At 42.3% G+C, this 24,273-nt stretch overlaps 1 protein-coding gene across 9 annotated transcripts in view; it reads left to right on the top strand.

The window, feature by feature from the left end:
• Window positions 1-24,273, top strand: part of LOC607986 (myelin associated oligodendrocyte basic protein) — a 54,237-nt gene that overhangs the window by 21,814 nt on the left and 8,150 nt on the right. For 4 of the 9 annotated variants that reach the window (XM_038570498.1, XM_038570497.1, XM_038570499.1 and 1 more), the window contains 3 exons: window positions 5,715-5,924; window positions 6,206-6,472; window positions 18,503-18,722. In XM_038570498.1, coding sequence (XP_038426426.1) covers window positions 5,719-5,924; window positions 6,206-6,472; window positions 18,503-18,542 — 513 coding nt within the window. In that variant the 5' untranslated portion in view covers window positions 5,715-5,718 and the 3' untranslated portion in view covers window positions 18,543-18,722. Of the gene's footprint in view, window positions 1-5,714; window positions 5,925-6,205; window positions 6,518-18,502; window positions 18,723-18,839; window positions 21,033-24,273 lie in introns of those variants that run through there. The other 5 variants (XR_005376868.1, XR_005376867.1, XM_038570500.1 and 2 more) reach the window with 4 other exon arrangements.

The raw sequence follows: 24,273 nt of genomic DNA on the forward strand, positions 1-24,273 counted from the left end.
ACTTCTAGAACTGTGAGAAATAAATTTCTGTTGTTTGTAAGCCACCCAGTTAGATGAAGAAACTGAGCATATTTTTTAAAAAAGATTTTTATTTATTTATTCATGAGAGACACACAGAGAGTGTGAGAGAGAGGGGGGCAGGGGAGAAGCAGGCTCCACGCAGGGAGCCTGATGGGGAACTCGATCCCGGGTCTCCAGGATCAGGCTCTGGGCTGAAGGCACGCTAAACCGCTGGGCCATCCGGGCTGCCCGAAATTGAGCATATTAATTTGAATTGTATTTGCTTGCTTGTAACTGAAATAATAGTAGTTTAAATGAGGTGCAAGTTTGTCTTGTCTCTGTGTAAAAGATATTCAGTGTTCATGAAGATATAGATTTTTTAGAGGCTAGCCAGTCTGGCTCTTGGCTGATGCACAGAGCCAAGTTGTAACCCAGCTATCCTAAGACCAGAACTTGAAGTCTTGACCACAATGCAGGCTGCATCTTGCAGGTCGATATATAAAAAGATCCAAACATTTAGGTATTAGGCAGCCTCCATATTTAATTTATAATTTATTATGAACGTGTGCCATGAATGGTTTATTTATTCAATGTCATATTATCTTTTTTAAAAAATTAAAAAGATGTTTAATGTTCAAGAGTTAGTCCTAGAACAGCAACTCCATAGTCAATGCACTCAGTCTTCTCCAGTCTTTCTGCTCTTCCGCTGGCTTCCCCTGCGGTGTTGAGCCATGATCCAAGATGGCTGTTGTGCCTAAGAATAGATGCTAGATGGTAGTTTGTGCACATTTTTACCTTCACTAGACAATCCTAAATTGTTACATATTAGTTATAGAAAAGATCGCAATCTTTTCAATCACATGTGGAACATTGTAAAGTATTGACTATGAACTAGGCCACAAAGCAAATCTCAACACATATCACAGTCATTATTGCACAGGCCACTTTCTCTAACTAGAATGCATTTAAATTAGAAGTTAATGTACAGTTGAAAATTTTGTGACAGATTAAAAAATAATGGATGAATCAAAGAAGAACTCAGCTATATTCAAAATGAAGTGAAAATGACTTATAGTCATATTTCTGGTATACAGCTAAAGTTGTACTTAATGGAAAAGTTCTAACCATAAAAGCATATGTGAGAAGTGTTTGACTCAAGAATAGAGGAGGAGCACGAGGCTGGCTCAGTCAGAAGAGTATGCGACTCTTGATCTCAAAGTCATGAGTTTGAGCCCCACAGTGGGTGCAGAGATTACTTAAAAAATAAATAAACTTCGGGCACCTGAGTGGCTCAGGAGTAAGTGTCTGCCTTCAGCTCAAAACATGATCTCCAGATCCTAGGATTGAGCTCTGTGTTGGGCTCCCAGCTCAGTGGGGAATGTGCTTCTCCTTTTCCCTGTACTTATCCTTCTTCTTGTGCTCTCTCTCTCAAACGAATAAGTAAAAATTTTAAAAAAAAACTTAATAGAGAAAAAAAGACACAAGCCGAAAAAAAAATGAAGAAAAGAAATAATAAATGTCTACAGAAATTAATGAACTAGAAAAAAATAGAGAAAGAAACAAGCAAGAAAACCAAGAGCTTGCTTTTGAAAAGAATAATAAAGTCGGATAACTGCTGGCAAGATGACTCAAGAAAAATGAGACAAGATGCAAATATATGAATTATAAAGGGGGTTGTAACTATAAATTTATCACGGATTTTAAAAGCCATAAGAATACTATAAATAATGTGTATATCTGTAAAACTTAAATAAAATGAATGGTTTTTCCAAGTATATAAATCTGAACAGTATGTAAGATATGATCCTGCTTTTTATTAACTATATATTTATATGTAACTATTGTAAAAGGAAAAAAATGTTCAAATATTTTGTGTTAACTATGGGATACAAATTTAGGAATTTTTATTGTTTTTATCCATCCAAGTTTTCTAATTTTCAACAGTGAATGTAGATTTTATTTTATTTATTTTTTAAATTTTTATTTATTTATGATAGTCACACACAGAGAGAGAGAGAGCAGAGACATAGGCAGAAGGAGAAGCAGGCTCCATGCACCAGGAGCCCGACGTGGGATTCGATCCCGGGTCTCCAGGATCGCACCCTGGGCCAAAGGCAGGCGCCAAACTGCTGCGCCACCCAGGGATCCCTGAATGTAGATTTTAAAACCCACTAAGGGCTGGTTGGGAAGGGATGGAGGAGGGTCACACTGCCTCCAGGACACTCGGAGTTTATATTCTAGTGTCCTTTCATGGGCCTCTTGCTCTGGCAGGGACACCATGCTGTATGATATTCCCCAACCCATTCTCTACTCTTCCTTCTGGAGTGAGCTGTTTCTCCAACTTACAGGCTTTCTCACCCTGGGACATAGACCCTTGCATCTATGCAGCCATATCCCGTCCTAGGCCCATTTCCAGTCCTTCAAAGTCCAACCTTTCTGGGAGAAGAGGGTTGAGCACAGGAGGCACAGATAGTGATGGGTCTGGTCAAAGGACCTGGGATGTTGGAGTCACACAGATATGGATTTATATCCCTTGTTTGCCTCTTTCTGGCTGTATGGAGTTGGTCCTGTTCCTTAGCTTCTCTCATCTTTAGTTTGTTGGTGATGATGCTATGTTCTAAAATGAGGTGAAGTGTATGAAGCAACCGCCATGTAATGGATGCTCAGAAAACGTGAGTTCTTTCCTCCACTGTTTGCCTGTGGTTATAACTAATTTACTAGTAAGCTTGGAGTGTTGGGAAAGGATGATTCGCGTGTGTGTTGCTGTTGCTTAGCACGTGGGGCTTAGTATTCCTAAGCTGGAGCATTGTTGGGGGGCAGAGTTGGAGAGGCAGGGAGTATACGCAATTAATCAGATACCCCAGCAACTAAATGCTGGGTTTCTGCTAGCAGGAGAAATAGTAGCCAGAGACTTTCCATAGACTATAAACATTTTACTAGGGGAAAGGGGGTATGAATTTTCATCTGCTTGCCCAGGAAGAATGTCAAGGTCCACAGAAGGGAACTGCTTTTCCTTTAGGGAATCATACACGGAGGATAGCAGGAGGTGAGACTGCCTCCTGCTGGACTTGTTGGGGGAAGGCAGAGGGTGAGAAAATTCCTGCAATGAGAATTTGAGAACTTTTCTCTGTGCTGGGGGAAGAGATGGCTGGGTGAAGGTCTGGCCTATGCATGGAGTGAGCCAAGGCATCAGTCAAGTGGGTGGGAATTGAGAATTCAGTCAGAGCAGGAATTCAGAATCACAGGTCTTACTCCATGCCAGTCATTTTTAAAAATTTAGGGCAGGTGCTAGATTTTCTGCTATTTGTGATGAATGCCTGAACCATTTGGGAAAAGAGGATTCCAGAAAACTGGAGAAATTGGTGGATGTCTGGGTTGGCCATGAAAAGTTGAGTAACATTGTCTCCATGTGCTAGGAGTCTAAAGAAATGACTCCTACAGGGTTAGTTCTGGAGTGTTTCATCGCTTCCCACTAGAGCAGAGACTTGCACTGAACTTTGCCACATTGTGCAGAACTTGGGTAAGAGTTTGACAGATCTTTAAGAGTCTTGGGATGAATCAGACCCTAAAAATCAACTTTAGCTTCTGGTTGGTTGAAAAATGCCTGTCTGCCCTAAGGGTTTCTTTGGGTACTCTTGACCATGTCCTTCTCTGCAAATTTGGAAATTCCTCTTCTAAGAGGCTGTTCCTCCGCCCACCTCTCTGGCTGCCTCTGTTGTTCCTTTCCCTTGCCCCTCTCTCGGTAGTTTGAACATAGTGACTCCTCCTGGCAGCCTTCCCCAGCCCAACTCCTCGCTCAGTTCATACTCACCACATCCATTTCCAAGGCTGTGCCTCTTCCAGGAGTTGAAGGACTCACAAGTTGACAGCCATAGCTGCTGTGTTTTGGGTGCCCACTTCCCCATGAATGTCCTGAGTGCCTTCAAGTCACCATATCCCAGACAATGAGATGATCTCCCTCTCTCTCATCTATTTTGATGACTGATGGGCTGATGGCCATGACAGGGCTCCCAGTCCCCAGGACTAGATCCTTCACGATGACAGTTAACTCTTGTCCTGCCTCATCACTTGCATCTGGCCACCCTTGCTTCTCCCACACTGCAGTGCCGACAGAGTGGGCTCTCAGGCAGACTGTAGTTGACCCTCTGTGTCTTTCTTAGGTATCAACCATTCCCATCCCTCCACTAACTCTTATCTCTGACTGTCCAAACCCTTACGGTGAGATGTGATGTTTGTCCCCATGATTCTCTACCTGCTTCCCCACCCCAGCATATTGTCCTTCTCCTGTGAGCCCTCCAGGCCAATTTACCCACACATTCTCATGTTGCAGAACATGCTGTCTTTGTATCCCACTTACTGACATCTATGTAATATTCCTCCTCTACACTGTAAGCTCATTGTTAGCAGGATGTTAATCTGAACCATCCCCTTAACTCCCTCAGGATCTGGTACAGATTTGGGCTCAATAAGTGGGTTTTGTGGCTGTCAACACCCCTTGTGCATCCTTGGCTGCCTGTCTACCCAGATTGTGGATAACTCTCTTGAGGACCGTGATGATTCAGCTCTGTGTCCCTGACAGCAGCTGGGCACTGTGCTCGCTTGACCTAAATATATAAGTGTTTAACTGAATGGTTGAAGATGACCCCATTAATCACTTCCTGTTTATGTTTATTGTACCTCAAAGAACTGCAACATTAAAAGTTTTGGATAAAGTGGTTTTGGATAAAGCGGGTGAAACTTTATCCAAAGGATAAAGAGGGGTTAGAGATGGAGAAGGGATTCTAGGAGAATGTAGTGTGACAGGAGAGGAAGCCTTTAGATGGAGAGAGGGATCAAAGAAGACAACTGGTTTGATAGCATGGAGGTCTCTGGGAGGCTATGGAAAACCATTTTTCTTTGGAAGGAAAGGAACAGAAGCCAGATTGAAGTACAACCAAGGGAGCTCGATGTCATGACCCTGAGATCATGATCTGAGCCTAAGTCAAGAGTCAGGCGCTGAACCGACTGAGCTACCCAGGCTCCCACAGTGAATTTTGACATGCATGTGCACCCAAAGCGATCCCTCTCAGATCCAGGCTCAGAACATTCTCTGGCCTCAACAGGCTCCCGGTGCCCTTTCCTAGCCGGACTTCACCTTCTCCAAACATAGCTATGTTCTGATTTCTAGAACTGTAGACTAGCTTTGCCTATTTTTGAACCTCATGTAAATTGAATCAGGCAGCTTGTATTCCTCTGTGCACCACTTTTTTTGTTCAAGATTATGTTTATGAAATGCAAACATGTTGATCGTTCTTTTTCATTGCTATGTAGTAATTTTGTATGAATGTTGATTATAATTTTAGTACCGAAATAGTATTATTATATTTTAGAGAAAACGCCTTTCCTAAACCTAGACTATTATTTTGCCACAAATATGCTTGATTTTGTAATATTTTTCTTACACTAAATGGGTCATTAAAACATAAGTGAAAATGTGTCCATTTTCAGAAAACATGATTAAAAACTGTGCAAATAAAAATCAATAAACTCTTAATTTAGTTCCTTTCCATAGAGTTGGACAAGAAGTTGATCTTCTAGAGTCAGGGTGTAGGACAAGGCTGCATGTTAATATTGGACTATGGGAGTAGCAGGGAGTAGCCTCCTTGAGTAGAAAGCTCCCCGCCTCATGTGCTGTCTTATTTCTCCCCACTGCTCCTTGCTCCAATGATTTCTAGTGAGATGAGTCAAAAAACGACTAAGGAGGGTCCCAGACTCTCCAAGAACCAGAAGTTTTCAGAGCACTTCAGCATACATTGCTGCCCGCCATTCACCTTCCTCAACTCCAAACGTGAGATCGTGGATCGGAAATACAGCATCTGTAAAAGTGGCTGCTTCTACCAGAAGAAAGAAGAGGACTGGATCTGCTGTGCCTGCCAGAAGACCAGGTAAGTGGTCTGCGCTGCCCCGGGCATCTGCCGGTGCGGCCTGCGGTCTCTCGCTCCACGCCCCCGCCTGCTCTGCTCTGCGATTTCTGGGCTGCTCGTCCCCGACGCCCTGCAGTCCGCTCCCCGTTAGACTAGACTCTGCCGCTGGAAGGTGCTGCAGGGCGATCGGAAGGTGGGAGGGGGAGCAGGGCCTGCCTCCCGGTTTCCAGCTCCTGTCAGCATCCCTTAAGCAGCAGAGGAGAGCCATGGCTCCAGCCTCCAGCTTCTTTTGGCCCCCTCAGCACCAGCCGCCGTGCAACGTCCCCTCAGAGGCCCAAGCACCAGCCAGCTGCACCCCCCGCCGTGGTCAGAGCACCGGCCAAGCCACGGTCCCCTCCGGCCAAGCCACGGTCCCCTCCGAGGTTCGAGCGTCAACCACGCCCCCGCCCAGAGGTCCGACCACCACCAGCCAAGCAGCGCCCCCCTCAGAAGTCCAAGCAGCCGCCGCGCAGCAGCCCCCAGAGAGGGCCAGGCACCAGCCGTGGGGGGTCCCCCATCAAAGCTTCTAGGTTCTGGTAACACCATCTCTTCCCTTTTGTTCCCCCAGCCCTAAGGTTAGTAGCTGCCTCATGTATTTACTAACATCTGGGTTACCTCAATGGTGCTCTCTTGGCCTTGCCAAACCTGTGTCAATTCCCTGCATTAAATCCCCTCATTTGAATAACTAGTGTGGCTTGTGTTTTCCTCATAGAGCTGCGGGTACAGTACTTCCGATGGCAGTATCAGTTGCTTCTTTTGTCTAGGAGGACTTGATCAGTTGATTAATTTATCAACTCAGAGATCCACCCCAGTAATAGATTGTGTAAATGAGGCCCTCCAACACTGTGCCTCAGAGAGAGGAGGAAGGGTGATGAGGGAACTGGTTCAGCCAATTCATGCACCCATCCTCCTGACATTTCATCTGATGTTAATCTCAGTGGCAAGATCCTTCATTCATTCACTTATTAAGTCATTCAACAAACTTGATTGCATACCAAAGAGTTCCATATATCATACAGGGGGATGGGACTATAGCAGTGAACAAGCCAGGTTGTGACTCACCAGGTTGAAACAAGAGAATAGTTGGTCACTATGTGGGGCGTGATTGCCTTAATATTGTCATAATCAGCAAGTATATGGAGCTATGGGAACCTGGAGCAGGGCTCTGCCCATCTGGGGTCTCAGAGGAGGTTAGGCTAGGGTAAGCAGAGAATAAAAGGAGGTCATGCAGGGATCCCTGGGTGGCGCAGCGGGTTAGCGCCTGCTTTTGGCCCAGGGCGTGATCCTGGAGACCCGGGATCGAATCTCACATAGGGCTCTTGGTGCATGGAGCCTGCTTCTCCCTCTGCCTATGTCCCTGCCTCTCTCTCTCTCTGTGACTATCATAAATAAATAAACATTTAAAAAAAATGTTTAAAAGGAGGTCATGCAGAGACAAAAGGTGAGCCATAGACATGTTTTTGTCTGTCCCATCTGAGACTGGTCAGCTTTTCTCTTTTTTATTTTTATTTTATTTATTTAATTATTTATTTATTTATTTATTATTTATTTATTCATTCAGAGAGAACGAAGAGAGAGGCAGAGACACAGGCAGAGGGAGAAGCAGGCTCCATGCAGGAAGCCCGATGTGGGACTCGATCCGGGGTCTCCAGGATCACACCCCGGGCTGCAGGCGGCGCTAAACCGCTGCGCCACCAAGGCTGCCCCTCTTTTTTCAAATAGACTTCATTTTTAGGTCAGTTTTAGGTTCATAGCAAAATTGAGTGGAAGGTACAGAGACTTCCCTCCCTGCTCAAACACATGGCAGGCCAATCTTTTAGTCCTTTTAATATTTGGAAATTAAGCTGTTTTGCAGATTAATAGTGGGCACTAATTATATTTGAGATTTTCATACCTACTCTGCTTAGCATGTTACTGTGTGCGCATGTCATGGGCTGTTGAATGACTTACAGGGGAATCAACTGAAGAGCATGTTAAAGATTCCCCCGGAGAATCTAATTCCTTGGGTCACCAATGAGGTCTGGAGATCTGCATTTCCAACAAGCAGCACCTCCACCCCAGCATAGTGACACAGGTGGTACACCCTTTGAGAAGCACTGATTTAAACCATCCATAAATAAATGATCCACATTATCTGTAATGTTCAGTAAAGACACGTGGAAGGGACCACACGTATGACGAAAAGTGAAAGCATTAAAAAGATGCAAGATAAGTGAGGTTAATTTGTGAAGGAGGTAAGAGGCCTCCAGTCTCTAACCCTGGAACAGGAAGTTGCATGCTAAGTTAATTAGTCATTAACTAGTCATTAATTAATTAACTAGTCTCCCAAGGGGCCTAAGTCCAAGAGGGCTGGCCAGGTAAGATAGGAAGTGTGAGAAGCAGGGGAAACTAATTAGATACAAGGCATGTCATCTGTGGGGGTGCCTTCAAGCCACCATTTGCAGCGAGTTGCGTGATGGCTGCTTGGATGGCTGGGGGTTCAAGCAGTACACAGACAGGAGATGGAAGACCGTTAAGGCCAGCTTTATCTGTCTGCACCCAGCCTGCTGGTTTTATTCACCTAAACTCCAGAGACATCCTAATTAATGTTGGCGTCACTTGATTTCCTGTTAACTGTTCTCAGTGGGTATCAGGCCGTCTTTGCCTCCTCAGTCCTCGTTGCTCACCCGGGATAGGGGACCCAAAAGCCTCCGTTTATAATGTTCCACTACATAGAGGATGGACCATTGGAGTTCTTCCCGAGATACTTATTTTTCTTTCTCAGATTTCCAAAGGTTCTGAGGAAAAGCATTAGAGCCATTGCTTCACCATGTTATTTATTCCCTCTGTTGATACTGGTTAACTATCCCAAGTCAAAGGGGTGGGAGGAGTGTTAATGGGGAAAAAATTCACTCTTAAGCAGAGCTACTAAATTGCACTTGGAGAAAGGGTCAAAGAAGAGTTTCTGAAACAGACTTGCTTTCTGAAATGGTGCCATTCCTGAGTTCTGACCTTTAAAGATAAAACAAAAATTGACAAAGGCCTTTTGAATCCTTACTAATTCCCTTGGATAGATCTCAAAAACCAGAGAATATTTATATCTTAGGACCTGATTGGTATAATTCCATGCAGCCTAATTGAACATGGTAGAGTTCTTGTATCTGATAGGAGGAAACCCTGGCATCTCCCTCTTAATTTATTCTACTCTCAATTCCTCAAAATTTTAGGATTTCACAGGTCATCCTTGCCTTTAGTGTTAACACATGTTTCCTGGGCCAACCTTCTTTTGGTTCCTTGGTGTTTTGCTTTAGGAGCATGGGATCTGTGGTTTTGTGACTGATTTGGGGCAAGTCACACAACTTTGAGCAGTGTGATGTATGCCTTTGACTCATTCCTTCACAAAATGTCTTGTACCAAATTGAGCCCTGCACATCAGAAACTTGGAGGACCAATCTATTTCTACATGTATTTGCAAACTTATTCATCAAGACTATGTGCACAGCACTGCTCCAAGCTCTGGGCAATCAAAGGAAATGATATATGCCCCTGGACCAGCTGCTCGTGGTATTTATGAGTGCCCCCCGCCCACCCCATGTGATGCTGCTCTTCCCTCCAAGAATCACCCCAAGCTTGGCTGCTTCCATACTGCCTGCTCCCTGCCTCGTCCCTCTTCTCCTCCAGCCACTTTTTTTGCTCTCTTGTCTCACTTCGGCAGATGATAAAATCAAAGCCCAGGAAAGTAACTGATTGCTAGAGGGTTAAGGTTCTAAGTGGCTTCACGTTCTCCACAGAATTTGGTCTTTTGGAGACAGAGTGCTTTAGTTTTGACTCTCAAATTGAAGCAAGCAGGGTTTGGTGTTTTACTGACCATGCATTGTCCTGAGCTAGACATGGTAGTGCATTGCTTCTAAAGGTTAGGACAAGTACACCCACTGAATGACTACGTGCTACGTGCTCGTTACATTGGTAATGGAGTAGAAACCACTCTACTTTTCCTTTGTACTGTAGAAGAAGATATATGTGTCAAACAACAATGCAATTATAAACACTTACGTACTTGATGAGCTAGAATTTACTTCTGAAGAGCACTGACCCAGAGCAATTACTCTGATGGTCTGAGAGTGTGCACTGACAGAACCAGGTATCGGGGCTAAGATTCAACTGTCAGGGGTACCTGCCTGCTTTTTAGGTGTGCAGGCCCAAATTATTTCAGACTTTTTCTATGACATGACTTGTCCTCACCTTGTCCTTCCTGATGCCAAAAGGAACACTGCATTTTGTTCTTCTGGAAAACCGTGGATCATTTTCTCTTTCCTTGTGCAGGACTGACTAAACTTCCGGCCCCTTTTCTGAGCTCTCTTTGTATTTACAGAAGCAAAAAACCTACTCTGTACTCCTTTCTTACATGCTTGTGGAAAAATCCCAGCCAGGCATGTATTAGGCTTAATTGCATCCCAGTGTTTATGCCCCGGCGATCTATTTTTGGTCTCTCATCGGCCAAACAGAATCGGAAATTCATCATTTCTCAGATGATGTCAGGGTTAGGGAAAAGGCCTGAGCGCTTTGCTCTTTGATCAGGTTCTGGCTCTGCCTGCCTCTCAGGTCACATTATTGCTTTTATGAGTTTCGATGACTGAACTCTTGAGTTTTGCCCTAAGTCATAAATCCCTTCCTGTCCAGAAGCAGGCTTCTATACACTGTGCTGGTCCCCATAGCACAGGGCCTGTGCAGAGCAGGCATTCGCAGAGGCCTGGGTTAGCTAGAGAGGCCTCTGGTCTGATGAGCTGTTTGTGCTCTTCCATTCTGATGTCCTTAGTCTGGAGCACATGGTTAACGACTCTCTGTAACAGACTTAATGCCATTGTTGCCCATCCTCCGGCCACATTCATTCCACATATCCCTCACGTAGATCAAGCTGATGATCCACGTGTACTACTCTGGCTTCCAGCTGCTGAGACAAGTCATGGATACAGAGAGCTGCTGAGTACAGCTAGGAAAAGCCTCTAGCCTTAAGGGTTGGTGCTAGCATGAATGGATGAGCACGATGGATGAGCACCTGTGTCTCTCCAGGCTAGTTTGCCTCCACAAGCCCCAACATGTCAGGATATGCATCTGTCATTCAATCCTTCCTGTCAGCCCCGGAGGAGGAAGCATTTTTTCCTGATCAGATCAACCCTTCCTTCCTTCCACTCAAGTGTGATCTGTGTGATCTTCTTTCCTCTACTCGCGTTTCCTCCAGGGTCTTACTGTACCTCCCTGACAACTTTAGCCTTTTTCTAGTGTCTAAAGAGAAAGCACTTCAGCTTTTAAACATGTCCAGCTATCTCTTAATGACTGAGTTCACCTCTGGTCCCTGTTTTGTCTCTCCTTTTCTCAAACAAATTTTTAAAAAATAGTGTAAATTCATCACCTTAACTTTTCTATATTGCATTTACTTTTCAACTTACTGTGCTCTGATTCTTTCCCATAGCACTTCACTGGAATTTCTCCTGTGCAGATTCCTCCAGGAGCAACCATTCAAGGGCAGGCAGTTTGGGAGGCAAAGGAAATGCTGAAGGAACGGGGAAATGAGGAAGGGAAGCAGCTAATAGAGAGTGTGTTATCAAACCAGTTCTCACTGTGGGCTCCTGGGGCTTAATCCTGCTAGGGAGCCCTAGGAGCCAGTGTAGGAGTGCACTCAGTTTTCCTATCCAATCAGCAGGTGAAAGAGCTGGGATATTTATACAACCAGGTCCTGTCAGTCATTAGTCAATCAATGCTACTTTAAGGGTAGAGATGTTAATTCATTGACCTTCTGGCCTGCCAAGCAAAGTGGGCTACAGCAGCAGGAAATAGCCCACAGGCAGAGAAAGGCATCTGGAAATTTAGCCAGTGTGCACACAGTGGTAAGAGCAAGGGGTCATAGGCAAGGCATCAGCAGCATCTGCTCTAATAGCTTACCTATGGTCTTTGTTACTTTACTTTTTTTTTTTTTTTTGAAGATTTTATTTATTTATTTATGAGACACAGAGAGAGAGAGAGAGAGACAGGCAGACAGGCAGAGACACAGGCAGAGGGAGAAGCAGGCTCCATGCAGGGAGCCAGATAGGACTCAATCCCGGAACCCCAGGATCATGCCCCAGGCAGGAGGCAGGAGCTAAACTGCTGAGCCACCCAGGGATCCCCTATGTTACTTAACTTGATGAATGTTGAGTCCAATCTTTATATCAGTGATGCTGTCTGTTAAATTTGTTGACTACTCACTCATTCAGTTATTAAATTCTCTGTTCTCTTGCCTTCAGTGACTGTCCTGTTTCCTGATTCTCTGTGTGACCTTTCCTTCTGTCTCTATTGTGAATCCTTCCTTTTCTGCTAATTGTTAAATCTTGGAATCCCCTGGGGTTCCATCCTGAGCCTGTTACTTGGGTGATTTTTCCTTCTCTCATGACTAGCATACTGATTGATAACTTTCAAATCTTCCTCCAGCCCTGACACCAAACTCACGTATGGGCTTGTTTGTCCAGCAGATCAACTTGGATGTTGTCAAACCTGACTGTCTCCACTTGACTTCTTTACCATGAAGACTTGTTCTTCCTCTTCTCTCAGCAAGTAATGTTACTGTCTCTCCTTCCACACATGTTGAAAACCTTAGCACCATCTTAACTTTCAAACATCCCCCCAACAAATGACTGCCAATTTTACTCCTAGGGTTTTTTTTTTCAAACTGTTACTTAGAGCACTCTAAGAGCCAATGGAGAGGGGTATAGACATGAGGGTGAGACTGAAAACAAAAGAGGGAGAATGGAGATCGTTGATAGAGTAAGACTCCTCCTTCACAATATGTGTGGAGGGACTGGCTTTCGATGAGAGCAGGAAAAGCCATTTGGTTTTGCAAAGGAGAGAGAGACCCATTAATGGGCATTAAGATGGAGGCAAGTTCTACCCAAGGATGAGAGAGTTGGGGGATTGAGAAGGTTAGGGTAGGTTTTGAGTACCTGAGACCACACTGAGGCAAGTACTGAGGGCTAACTGAGCTCTGATCCATGGAGCCGTTTCTGAATCTTTTATTCTTATGGAGTTTATTCTCCAAAGAGGGAAACAAATTATCATCTTCACAATTGCCATTGGAATCATCCAACTCCACATCAGGTCTGCTTTTCTTCTAGCTTACTTTGTCAAGTGTCCCCACAGCAACTCTTCCTAAATTTCACTAGGCATCTCTACTACTCTGACCCTTGTTTTTCCTTCCCCATTCATCAGAATCCCCCCTTTTCCCCCCCTGGTAGTTTGATTTTTGTATTTATTATGTTGTATAGTATTGTATTATAATTATTCAATTTATTTAAACCAAAAAAAAAAAAAAACTCAGTTCACTCATTTCTCCTGTCCCCTACTCCCTACTCTCCACCTTTGGCTACTATCAATCTATTCTCTTTATCTATGAGCTTGATATTTGTCTTTCTCTGTCTGATTTGTCTGTGTAATGCCCCCCACCCCCGCCTTTTTTAAGATTTTATTTATTTATTTATGAGAGACAGAGAGAGAGAGAGAGAGAGAGAGGCAGAGACACAGGCAGAGGGAGGAGCTGGCTCCATGCAGGGAGCCCAATGTGGGACTTGATCCTGGGTCTCCAGGATCACACCCTGGGCTGAAGGCAGACACTTAACTGCTGAGCCATGCAGGCATCCCATGTAATGCCCTTAAATATATCCTTGCTGTTGCAAATGGCAGGATCCCATTCTTTTTTTATTGCCAAATAATATTTTATTGCATATATAAACCACAATTTTATTATCCATTCATCCATTGATGGACATTTAAGTTGTTTCCATATCTTGGCTATTGTAAATAATATTGCAATGAACATGGAGGTGCATATATCTCTTTGAGTTAATGTTTTCATATTCTTTGGATAAATACCCAGAAATGAAATTGCTAGATCACAGTTTTAATTTTTTGAGGAACCTGTATGCTGTTTTCCCCATAGCGGCTGCACCAATTCACATTCCCATCAACAGTGCACAAGGGTCACCTTGTGTTCTCCACACCTTTACCAATACTTGTTATTTCCAGTCTTATTGATAATAGCCGTTCTAAGATGTGTAGGTGATATCTCATGTGGTTTTGATTTGCATTTTTCTGATGATTTGTGATGTTCAACATCTTTTCATGTACCTGTTGGCCATCTGTATGTCTTCTCTGAAAAACTAGGTACTCATCTTCTTTCACCACTTTCCTCCCTTCCCAAATGAGAAGCCATGGCTCAACATTTTAATCTTTTTCAAAAATACCCTACACCCCTCTAACCTCTGAATATCTGTCTTATATCTTTGGAAAAACTTTAACTTTGGATAAATCCAGCCATCTGTCTTCACCACGTCTGTTTCCAGGCAGTTGAGTCTCATTGGAAAATAACCTACAGCAGGGCAGTAGTAGTTGGGTGTAAATAGGATTCTGCTCATCATATCACCTGGCACTGTTAATTTTGGGGCAGTCATGGTTCAATTACTGCATTCAGATAAAGGAGGAGATCATGGAACCCAAAAATGTCATGTATATATGTGAAAAACACTCACTCACCACCACACATACCAACATATATCAGGTTTATTGAGATATAATTGGCATGCAGCAGGATTTGACCTTTTCGGCAAACAGTCACACAATCATGTAAACACCATCACAGTTGAGACATTTTCATCACCTCTTCCTCCCACCAAATTTCCCTCATAATTCCTCTGCAGTCAATCCCCAAGCCCCTGACAACCACCAATCTGTTTTCTGTCCCTAGAGTTTTATAAGTCTAAAATGTCATATAATGGAATAATACAGTATGTAACCTCTTGAGTCTGGCTTCTTTAACTTAGCATAATGCATTTGAGATTGAATCATGTCATTGTATTAATCAGTAGTTATTTCATTTTTATTGCTAAGTAGTATTCTGTTATATGCATGTACCTATTGTAGTTTTCCATTAACCAGTTGAGGGGTATTTAGATTGTTTCCAGTTTTTGGTGATTATGAATAAAGCTGCTGGAAACATTCATGTGAGTGTAAATTTTCTTTTCTCTTGAGTAAATAACTAGAACTGGTATTGCTGGGCCATATGGTAAGTATGTGTTTAAATGTGTAAGAAACTGCTAAATTGTTTTCCAAAGTAGTTATATTATTTTGTATTCCCACTAGCACTGTGGGATGCTCTGCATTCTTGTCATCTTTTAAAATTTTATCCATTCCAAAAAGTGTGTAGTACTATCTCATTGTAGTTTTAATTTTGTATTTTCTTAATGACTAATGATGTTGCACATATTTAAATGAACTTATAATAAATCATCCACCAAAGATAGGTGATATTTATTAGATAAGTGTGTGCTCAATCTTTTGCCCATTTTGGAAAGTGGATTGTTATTTACTTATTATTGTGTTTTGGGAGTGTAAAGAATATATCTGGATATATTTTTAATGTATAATCAAATATAACAAATTTAATATATTTATCAAATATATGTTTTACAAATATTTTCTTCCAGTATGTGGCTTGGTTGGCTTGCTTTCTCATTTTCTTAAACTGTCTTTTGAAGAACCAAAGTTTTGAATTTTACTGAAGTACAACTTATTGATTTTTTTCTTTTTAAGATCATGCTTTTTGTATTGTATGTAAGAATTCTTTGCCTAACCCAAGGTCACAAAGCTTTTCTCCTATGTTTTCTTCTAGAAATCTAAAACTTTAGGTTTACATTTACATTACTGTACATTTTGAATTAATAAGTATGGATCGAGGTTCAATTTTTTTTTTTTTTTTGCACATGGATATTTAGTTGTTCCAACACCATTTGTTGAGAAGATTCTCTACTGAATTACTTTTGCAATTTTGTCAGAAATTGGTTGACTACAATGTGTGAGTTTATTTCTGGACTTTCTATTCTATTCTGTTAATTTATATCTTTTCTTTACCAATTCTATTACTATAGCCTTATAGTAAGTATTGAAATCAGTTTAGTGTGAATTCCCCAACATTGTTCTATATTTTTGGAATTGGTTGTGACTATTCTAGTTCCTCTACTTTTCCATACAAAATTTAGGGTCAGTGTGTCAACCTATGCAATATATCCTGGTAGAATCGAATGGGATTATGTTGAGTTTATAAATCAACTTGATAAGAACTGTAACAGTATTGAATCTATGAACATGGCACATCTGTCCATTTAGGTCTTTTTTTGTTTTGCCTTTTCAGCATATGGATTTTGTATATAATTAGTTTGCTTTATAATGAAACATTTCATGCTTTTAGTTACTATTAAAATAGTTCTTTTATTCAATTTCAATTTCCAATTGTTTGTTGCCAACACATAAAATATAATTGATTTTTGTATATTGATCATGTATCTTGTGATCTTCCTAAACTCAGTCTAGCTTTTTCCAGGGGCAGACGCTGAGATTTTCTACAATGACAATCATGTTGTCTGTGAATACAGACAGCTTTTTTCCTCCCTTTTCAATATCTATGCCTAATTTTTGTATGGTTTACGCTACTATTTCACTTAGAACATTTCCTTCTTGGAGAAATATTTTTAATGAGATTAAGTCCTTGCAAAATTGGCTTTCTGAATCATTAAAGGGGGTAAAGCCCAAATTACATGCTCTGCTACGTGGACGGACAGTCTTTATAATTTTCATCATTCAAAGCTGTGCTACAATAACATGACTAAGGCATTTTATATAGGGTTTGACTTTTGTGTAATAATGAAATAATGTTGTTTTCCTATTTTCAGTTTGTCAATGGGGATGATGTACAGAGTATTTCATGTAGGCATAGAACTCCTCTCCTGTGTCAGCAGAATCATCGTTATTATCATTGTTAAGGAACCTTGGCGTACCCCTTTGACTTAGCCTTCACACTTCTTGCTATCAAATGGCCACCTCACCCCTGGGGTTGTCTCCTACTTCCACTACTACACATCAGACACAATAATGTACATATTCCTTGCTGGAACATTCATGAGTCAGGACCCAGGACTTTTACACTCATATCCCTGGGGACTGACTCAGGGGTTGGCTGATGTTATTGACTGAATAAGACCTATAAATACAACCTACCTGTCATTCTGGCAATGGGAAGGGCAAGGGCTCTGACATCAGGTTTGAGTCTGAACTCTGCTGTCTGGTCAAAGTTATTTTTTTAAAACTGTATTTTTCCCATTTGTAAAATGATGATATTATCTTCCTCATTAGTTATCAATGTAAAGTGCATAGTTCATCATCTTATACTTTTAGATGAGTGGGTATTATTAGAATTTTTATTTAATAGATACTTTGTGTCATTTAATCTTCCTCCACTCAGTTGCTTCCTCTGGTTGAATTGGAGTTTATGGGCTATTGCTGCACAATTTGGCCATCCCAGTGGCATCCATCCCAATGGCTGCCATTGCCAGTGGAGGACTAATTAGATAACAAGCTGGTCACACCATCTAAGATGCCACAGTGGCTGATTGCAGTGCTGCCTGCATAGGATTATGCCTGGGATCTGAGGGCTTCCATGTCAGTGCCAACACCCAGGGTTTCATATATAACATAATTTATGGGGGGTTCGCTTATGAACAGGTTGTCATGTCTGGAGTTCGTGGAAGAAATCCAGAAAATATAGGGATTCTCTTCTTAAATTTCCAGGGATGCATTCCAACCTTCTCAGGCTACAATTCATTCTACAAGTTTCAATAAAATATTTCTTCTTTTATTTTTCTTAGTATCCAGCCCTGTTAGTTTGATATATAATTTGGGGTTTGGGAAAATGGTATTGCTAACACCTGAATGTGAATCTTATTTCTAATCCCCCCCCCCGCAGTTATGGGAAATGTTATGTTTCTCTTAAGTTTAGTTTTCAGTGTAAAAGCATGGCACACTCCTAATGCATGTATCTTCGTGGGTTTTTTTGTTTGCCTTTTAAATTAAATTAAGAACTTTGATGATGTTCTAAAACTATTTGACAAGGCCTCATTTCCAAGGTGATCACATAGAGTTCTGCTATCTAAATAAATTGTGGTTAATTTGCAATCCCTCAGTTGGAGAGCAAGCTTGCAAGAAATTGTTGTCTGGGTCCACATATTTATAATGCTTTTACTGGGTGTTGTTGATATCCTGAACATAATCTGTTCCCCATCAAAACAGGAACATGTCAATATGGTCACAATTTTATAAAGTGAGTTCAAATACCCCAAAAGTATGTATGTGTACAAACATATTTTTATGTCTATGGGCAGTAAAACTAGTATTTTTTTAGGAGTGAGATATTTTGATTTCCTTTGTGTTTTTCTGTATTTTTAAATTATTTGCAATGATTAAACAGAAAAGCAATAATTATTGTACATAAAAACAGAAGAACTTCAAAAGAATGTCTATCTTAGGCTCAGGCCAGGAAAAAATTATATATGATTTTGGCCAGATACTACCAGAATTATGAAATAAGAAAAAGAATTTAAGGCTAGATTTCCCAGAAGAATAATAACCCCAAAGATAGCCTACAAATTCATAATTATGTTAACTGAGCACAAAGAGAGTGTTCATCACTTAGAAACACTGGATTTTTGTTTCTCTTTGTAAACCAGATTGAAAAGGAGGACCAAGACTACCCCACGGAAAAAGTGAGGGAGGACTTTCAAGCGAATGGGCCACCTCAGGACCTGGACTCACTGCTTCTTGACCCACGTGCCTTTGGGCAAGTTATCCAGCTTCCAATATGATGCGGGCGCAGACACCTGCTGATGTGGCAACTGCCAATGCCCACAGTCCCCTTGGTTCATGGGCTGCCAGGCAGCCTGCCTGGAGGTGAGAGGGGGCATCTTTGTGCATCATGTTCTATTGGTGGGTCCCAACAGCGCCCCTTGGGCCCCAGAGCTCAGTGCGTGGATTCTTTGGTCTCAGCTGTGCTCCTTTCTTTTCCAGAGCATGCACAGACCTCCGGGGTCTTTGGATCAGGATGGTCAAGTTCCAGCCCTTGTGTTGTCCTCTAACCTCTCTTCCCCTCAGTCTCTGGCATGCTGTTGCCTAGTTTGACATTTGACTTTCTTCTTTGTAACTAATCCTCTGCCTGGTTCCTCTCTTCCTTGGATTCCATGTGACCTCCTTAATCAGTTCCTTGTATTAGCACACAGTCAGAGGCACAGTTGGTTCTGGGGAAGATCCAAGTCCTTTTGAGTAAGTTATTAGGCTAGCTGATGAACCAGATATGCAAGGAAATTCCCAAAAAGGGTAGGAGTTGTCTAAATCCACGTTAGATGCAGCTAATGTGCTGTGTCAGAGCTGAGAGTAAACTCATGAAGAAGTAGATCTCTCCCACTCCCTAGATCCCTGTCTCCAACCTCACACAGGGATTTGTGTATGTCTTCTTCTGGTCCATGCCTGGGTGAGAGCAAATACTCTAAGACACTGCCTTTGAGCCTTATCCAATCCATCTGGACAGTTCCAACTCCAGAATTAATTGCTTCAACTAGTTGCAACCTTGGGCAACTACTCAATGCCTTACCCCTGACCCCTCTCCTGAAGGCTTCTGGAGACAGGGTTGCTAAGAGGGGCCATCTGTGAGGCAGAGATGTTGCTCTCCCATGCTCCCACTTCAGGACACAGGCATGTGGCCTGAGGGCCCTTCATAGGACCAGAAGGGGTACTCAGAGTTGCTATTTCTAGGCCACAGTGCCCCAAATTTCCAGGGAGAGCTGAGTCCAGGTCCCTCTATGCTGTTTCTGACTGATGCATCTAAATACTATAGTGGGGTCAGGCAAAACAGGAAAGGAGCTTGGCCTTGGGGAGAGGAGAATTAGGGGGGGTGGGGGTGGGGACAAGGCTAGTTAAGGTAGATAAGCAGTCCAAGACCTCCCTCCCTGTGTGGAAAGTTATCCCGTCATATGTCCAAGTCTGAACCCAATTATAATGGAGTAAGGTTATGGGTTGACTTCTCATCTCTGATTTGCCCCCACTATCTATAGCCCCAGATTCTTGGGAAGAACTTTGATCTTGAATATGAGTCCTCAGTCAGGGGCATAGGAAATAATGTCCTGACTCTTTCCTGGCTACACCACACACACACACACACACACACACACACACACACACACACACTTGTTTGGTGGGGGTTGCCCCTGGCTTAAATGGAGGACTCTCAGATCATCTTGTCCTGTGGATTGGTGTATGTGTTATGTATATGTTGGGGAACTTGGCTTTGGGGGAATAGTTTTGGGCTCTCATTTTCTCTCCCAGGCCCCTCCTAGTCTCACTCAATTCCATTCTTCCCCCACCACCCCTGCCACCGGAGGACCCACTGAAGCTGATCACATGGGAAGAAGGCCACACCACTAATAGACTCCCTTAAGGGGCCTGACCTTGACTTAGGGTTTCACCGTTTACCCAGCAGCAGCCTTGCAAGAACCTCTCTTGGACCACTTTCCCTACTCATCTCAGAGTTGGGGGATAGAAGGAGGAGGGTTGGAATGGGCCTATTTGTCTTGAGGCTCTAGTGGGATCCACTCCAGAAACTATCTTAGCTTGTTTTAATCCCAAGTCCAATGCCTCCTCACCCACACCACCCTCAATACTTTTCTACTTAGGGAGACAGTAGAGCATGGCTCCAGCTCCTAGAGTACAAGACTTATTGCCTTTCCAGGTTTCATTTACCCCACATGTGGTTCAGAAGCCCTTTCCCTACCCAGAAAAATGACACTTTTCCTGTCTTCTTTCTATTCTTCCCTTCTGTGGGTATAAACATTATGTTGTCATAGCTACTCAGTGCTTGTGCTCATTCGGGACTCTGTTCTTGCTATTCACACTGCATGTGATGCTCTGGTCCAAGATCTTTGAACTGGTGACTTTAGCTCAAATATCATCTCAGAGATGTTCCCCCTGGAAGCAAACTATAGTTTCCATAGTTACTCTCTATCTCACCACTTTAGATTTGTTAGTTATGTTTGTCTTTACAGCACTTATCATCTTTGGGAATTATCTTGTTCATTTATTTACTTGTTTATTGTTCGGCTCTCCTTCTGCTCCTAATGTAACCTCCATGATCACCAACACCTGTTTCCTGCTACATCCTCAGTTTTCAGTACTAGGAAGAACTCAATAAACACTTGCTGATTGAATAGATGTTTGGTTGTTGTTTTTTTAAATAGGAATGATTTTTCAAAAGTTTAGATACTTTTGAGAAGCCAAAGGTGTCTATTGTATTTAGCAATAAGGAACGATTGGTGCCATGTTAGGGCACTTTTGGAGTAAATAGGAAGTCTGGAACAGGAATTTGACTATAGAGGGAAGCAGGTAGTCCAGTAGTTGGGGTGTTCCATGAACTCAGGAGATGGTTGAGCATGGTGAAGGCTATTGGAAAGGAAGCAGCAGAGTGGGTGTGCAAAGGAGGAGGAAGTATTGAGGAAGTCAAGAATGCAGGAGGTGGGAGGGGGAATCTGGGGCACAAGTGAGGGTATCAGGCATGGAGCAGAGGTCCCTTTTCAGTGGAAAAGGGGGAAGGAGGGAAGAAGGATGTTGATTCTGGTGGGTTTGCAGGATCAGTGGGAGGAGCTTGAGGCAGTTCCTTTCTGTGGCTTTGATTTTCTCTTGAAGTTGGAGGTGAAGTGACCTGTTCACAATGGGATTGTCGGTGGTGTCAAGGGTCAGAGATACAGGGACAGTGGAGAGGATTATAAAGAGATCATTTCATTTCAGGTCTTTGGAATCTTTAAAAAAAACCTCTTTTTCCAGAGGACTTACATTAATTAAGTAATTAATTAACAATTCAAGGCAACATTTTGCCACTAAATGGTTGCCTACAACTTCATATTTAGATGTAAATCCTAGATCTAAACTTAAGTTCCATATGGTCTCAGATGGAAGATGGAAGATGAAAGAATTAGAGAAAGAAAGGCAGAGTCTAATCTTAAGGAATAAAGAATCACAAGGAAGCTTTCACTACGGGAAGCTGCCAAAATCCTCACAAATCACAGAGAGATGAGACTGTACTGTGAGACAGTAATTTGCTGAATGTTCATCTGGACTCTTCCAACACCAGAGAGATATGGAAACTCAGACCAGGAAGGGTCCTGGGAGGGCTTCTGGACTCCATAGCACATGTCTCGATCCCACTAATAACACCATCAACAGGCACTTATTATCTCTGCTTAAACAAAATGCAGGTTCTTTTTTTTTTTTTTAATGCAGTGTTCTTAATGAGCAAAGGTGATTCTGTTAACTCAACAATAGAACATACATTTATAACTTGGAGAGATTTTGCATGCTCACTCTTCTTGTTTGTAACATACATACACACTAGTAGGAATGTTGGCTAAATATAGTGATAAAAGTAACTTCTTTTCATTAAATATCAAGTATGCATCCATTCTACACTACATGTGTTTTGGGTTTGTAAATGGGAGAGGTTGGCCATGGCTGCCATGGCCACTGAAACTGTGACCTTGGTCTTTTTGCTACCATGCTGCAACCTAGAAGTTTCCAAACAGAGATTGATGGAGCCCGGGATACATGGGGTACCATGTTGTGAGATGAGAGGGAGGTGGAGCCAACAGGACCCCAAGCTGCAGTTCCACATCAACTAAGGCAGCTTTTAGGGTCTACGCTGACTTCTAATTTTATGTAGATGAAGGCTTCCACTGAGGTTAAAGAGTCTGACAATCTCCATTGTCCTGACCGAGAGCAAATTCTGATACAATACTTACACTAGTGATTTTCTAAATGATTTATTGAATCAAAGAGTGTACTATTTGGCATTACATCATAGGCTTGCGTGTTTCAGTGACAACTTATTTCCCGTTAGGCAACAAGTTACCCACCACCAAGTTGAGTGTTTTGACTTTTGATGGCTAGGTTTATCCAAAGCATGGATGAGCAAAAGTACACAGATTAGCAAACAGTCCTGATAATTATACCTATACTTAATTTTTAAGCAAATATATAAAAGTATTATATTCAACATGGTACTAAAAATCCACTTCTGTCGCATAAGCTATATTAACTAAATAAACTACATTAATAATACATAAAATAGAATGGAGAAAATGGAGGCTATAGTGTAAGTGGTGGTCTTATAATAGCAAATCAAGTATCTATCAAATTTGAATCATTTGGTTCAAAAAGATCTGTGAACAATAAACTAAGTTCTAAAATAGTGTTAAATTTTAGTATCAAAGTAATATTAGCCTTGGATTTTGAAGTACATGCACTGTCCCAAGAGTCCATTCATAATGTAAGGCTAGAAGCCTGTGGGACTCAGTGGTGATATGTGGGAGGCTGGTGCACTCCGCTTTAGAATCCAAAGGCTATAAATATTTTGTAGAGAGAAAGGTAGATAATCTCAAGTAATTAGGCCTAGAAAGAAGATACTTTTAGATGAAAAGGATTTGGGTTTCTAAGATTTCCTTTAGTTAGGGGATGTAAGCTCACCAGCAAGAAAGGTTGGAAGTATCTAAGTTCATGTTTGAGAAGGTGGTGATGGCAGTTGGAAGTCTTTCATCTGTTGAGTTAATAGATATTCTTAATAAATATAGGAAGTTATTTGCATTGGCATTAGCCAAACCAGCCCTCACTGCAGAAAGTAAGAGATTTTGGGCCAGTCTTTTTAAAAAAACATTTTGTTTATTTATTCATGAAGGACACAGAGAGAGGGGCAGAGACACAGGCAGAGGGAGAAGCAGGCTCCCAGTGGGGAGCCTGATGAGGGACTTGATTCCAGGATCTCAGGACCACAACCCGAGCCAAAGGCAGACACTCAACCACTGAGCCACCCAGGCATCCCAGGGCCAGTCTTTGTTAATGAAGCCACACTAGGGCCAGCATTAGAGGCAGATATATTATCAGATAATGCAAATGGTCCCTTGGCCCCTGTGATGGTCCATGCACAGCCCCCTGTTGATTAATGCTGAAATGGAGATATTCCTATTGTGCCCACCATCAAAGAGGTTGGGTAATCTATCATTCAGTGGGTGCAGGATTCAGTAGACATTCTGGCAACTTTTCATCAATTATATTATGTTTGCACAAAGATCAGAGGGTAAAGTTTTTCCTGACACTTCATAGGTTGCCCTACCCAGGTGGCAGGCCATTCATAGCTAATTTACTTCTAGGAGTGCTTCTTCCAAAGCAGGAAAAAGGTGAATGGCACAGTGGGAAGTAGCTTGCTCCAGTAGTCACAAGGAGTGTCCCATGGGAGACAGCCTGGCTTCCAGGATCTCTTATTGATAGGAGTTATGTAGTGATCTTCCTGGATTTGGTTTTACGTCGGATCTCTGAAGTACACTAAGCTCTGAGTTTGCTATTTACAATTTCTGTCTCAGCAAGGCAGCATCTCTTTTCCATCCAGGAATAAATCTTAATGCATCAA

This window comes from Canis lupus, chromosome 23 (genome assembly GCF_011100685.1).
Source record: "Canis lupus familiaris isolate Mischka breed German Shepherd chromosome 23, alternate assembly UU_Cfam_GSD_1.0, whole genome shotgun sequence".
NCBI lineage: Eukaryota > Metazoa > Chordata > Mammalia > Carnivora > Canidae > Canis > Canis lupus.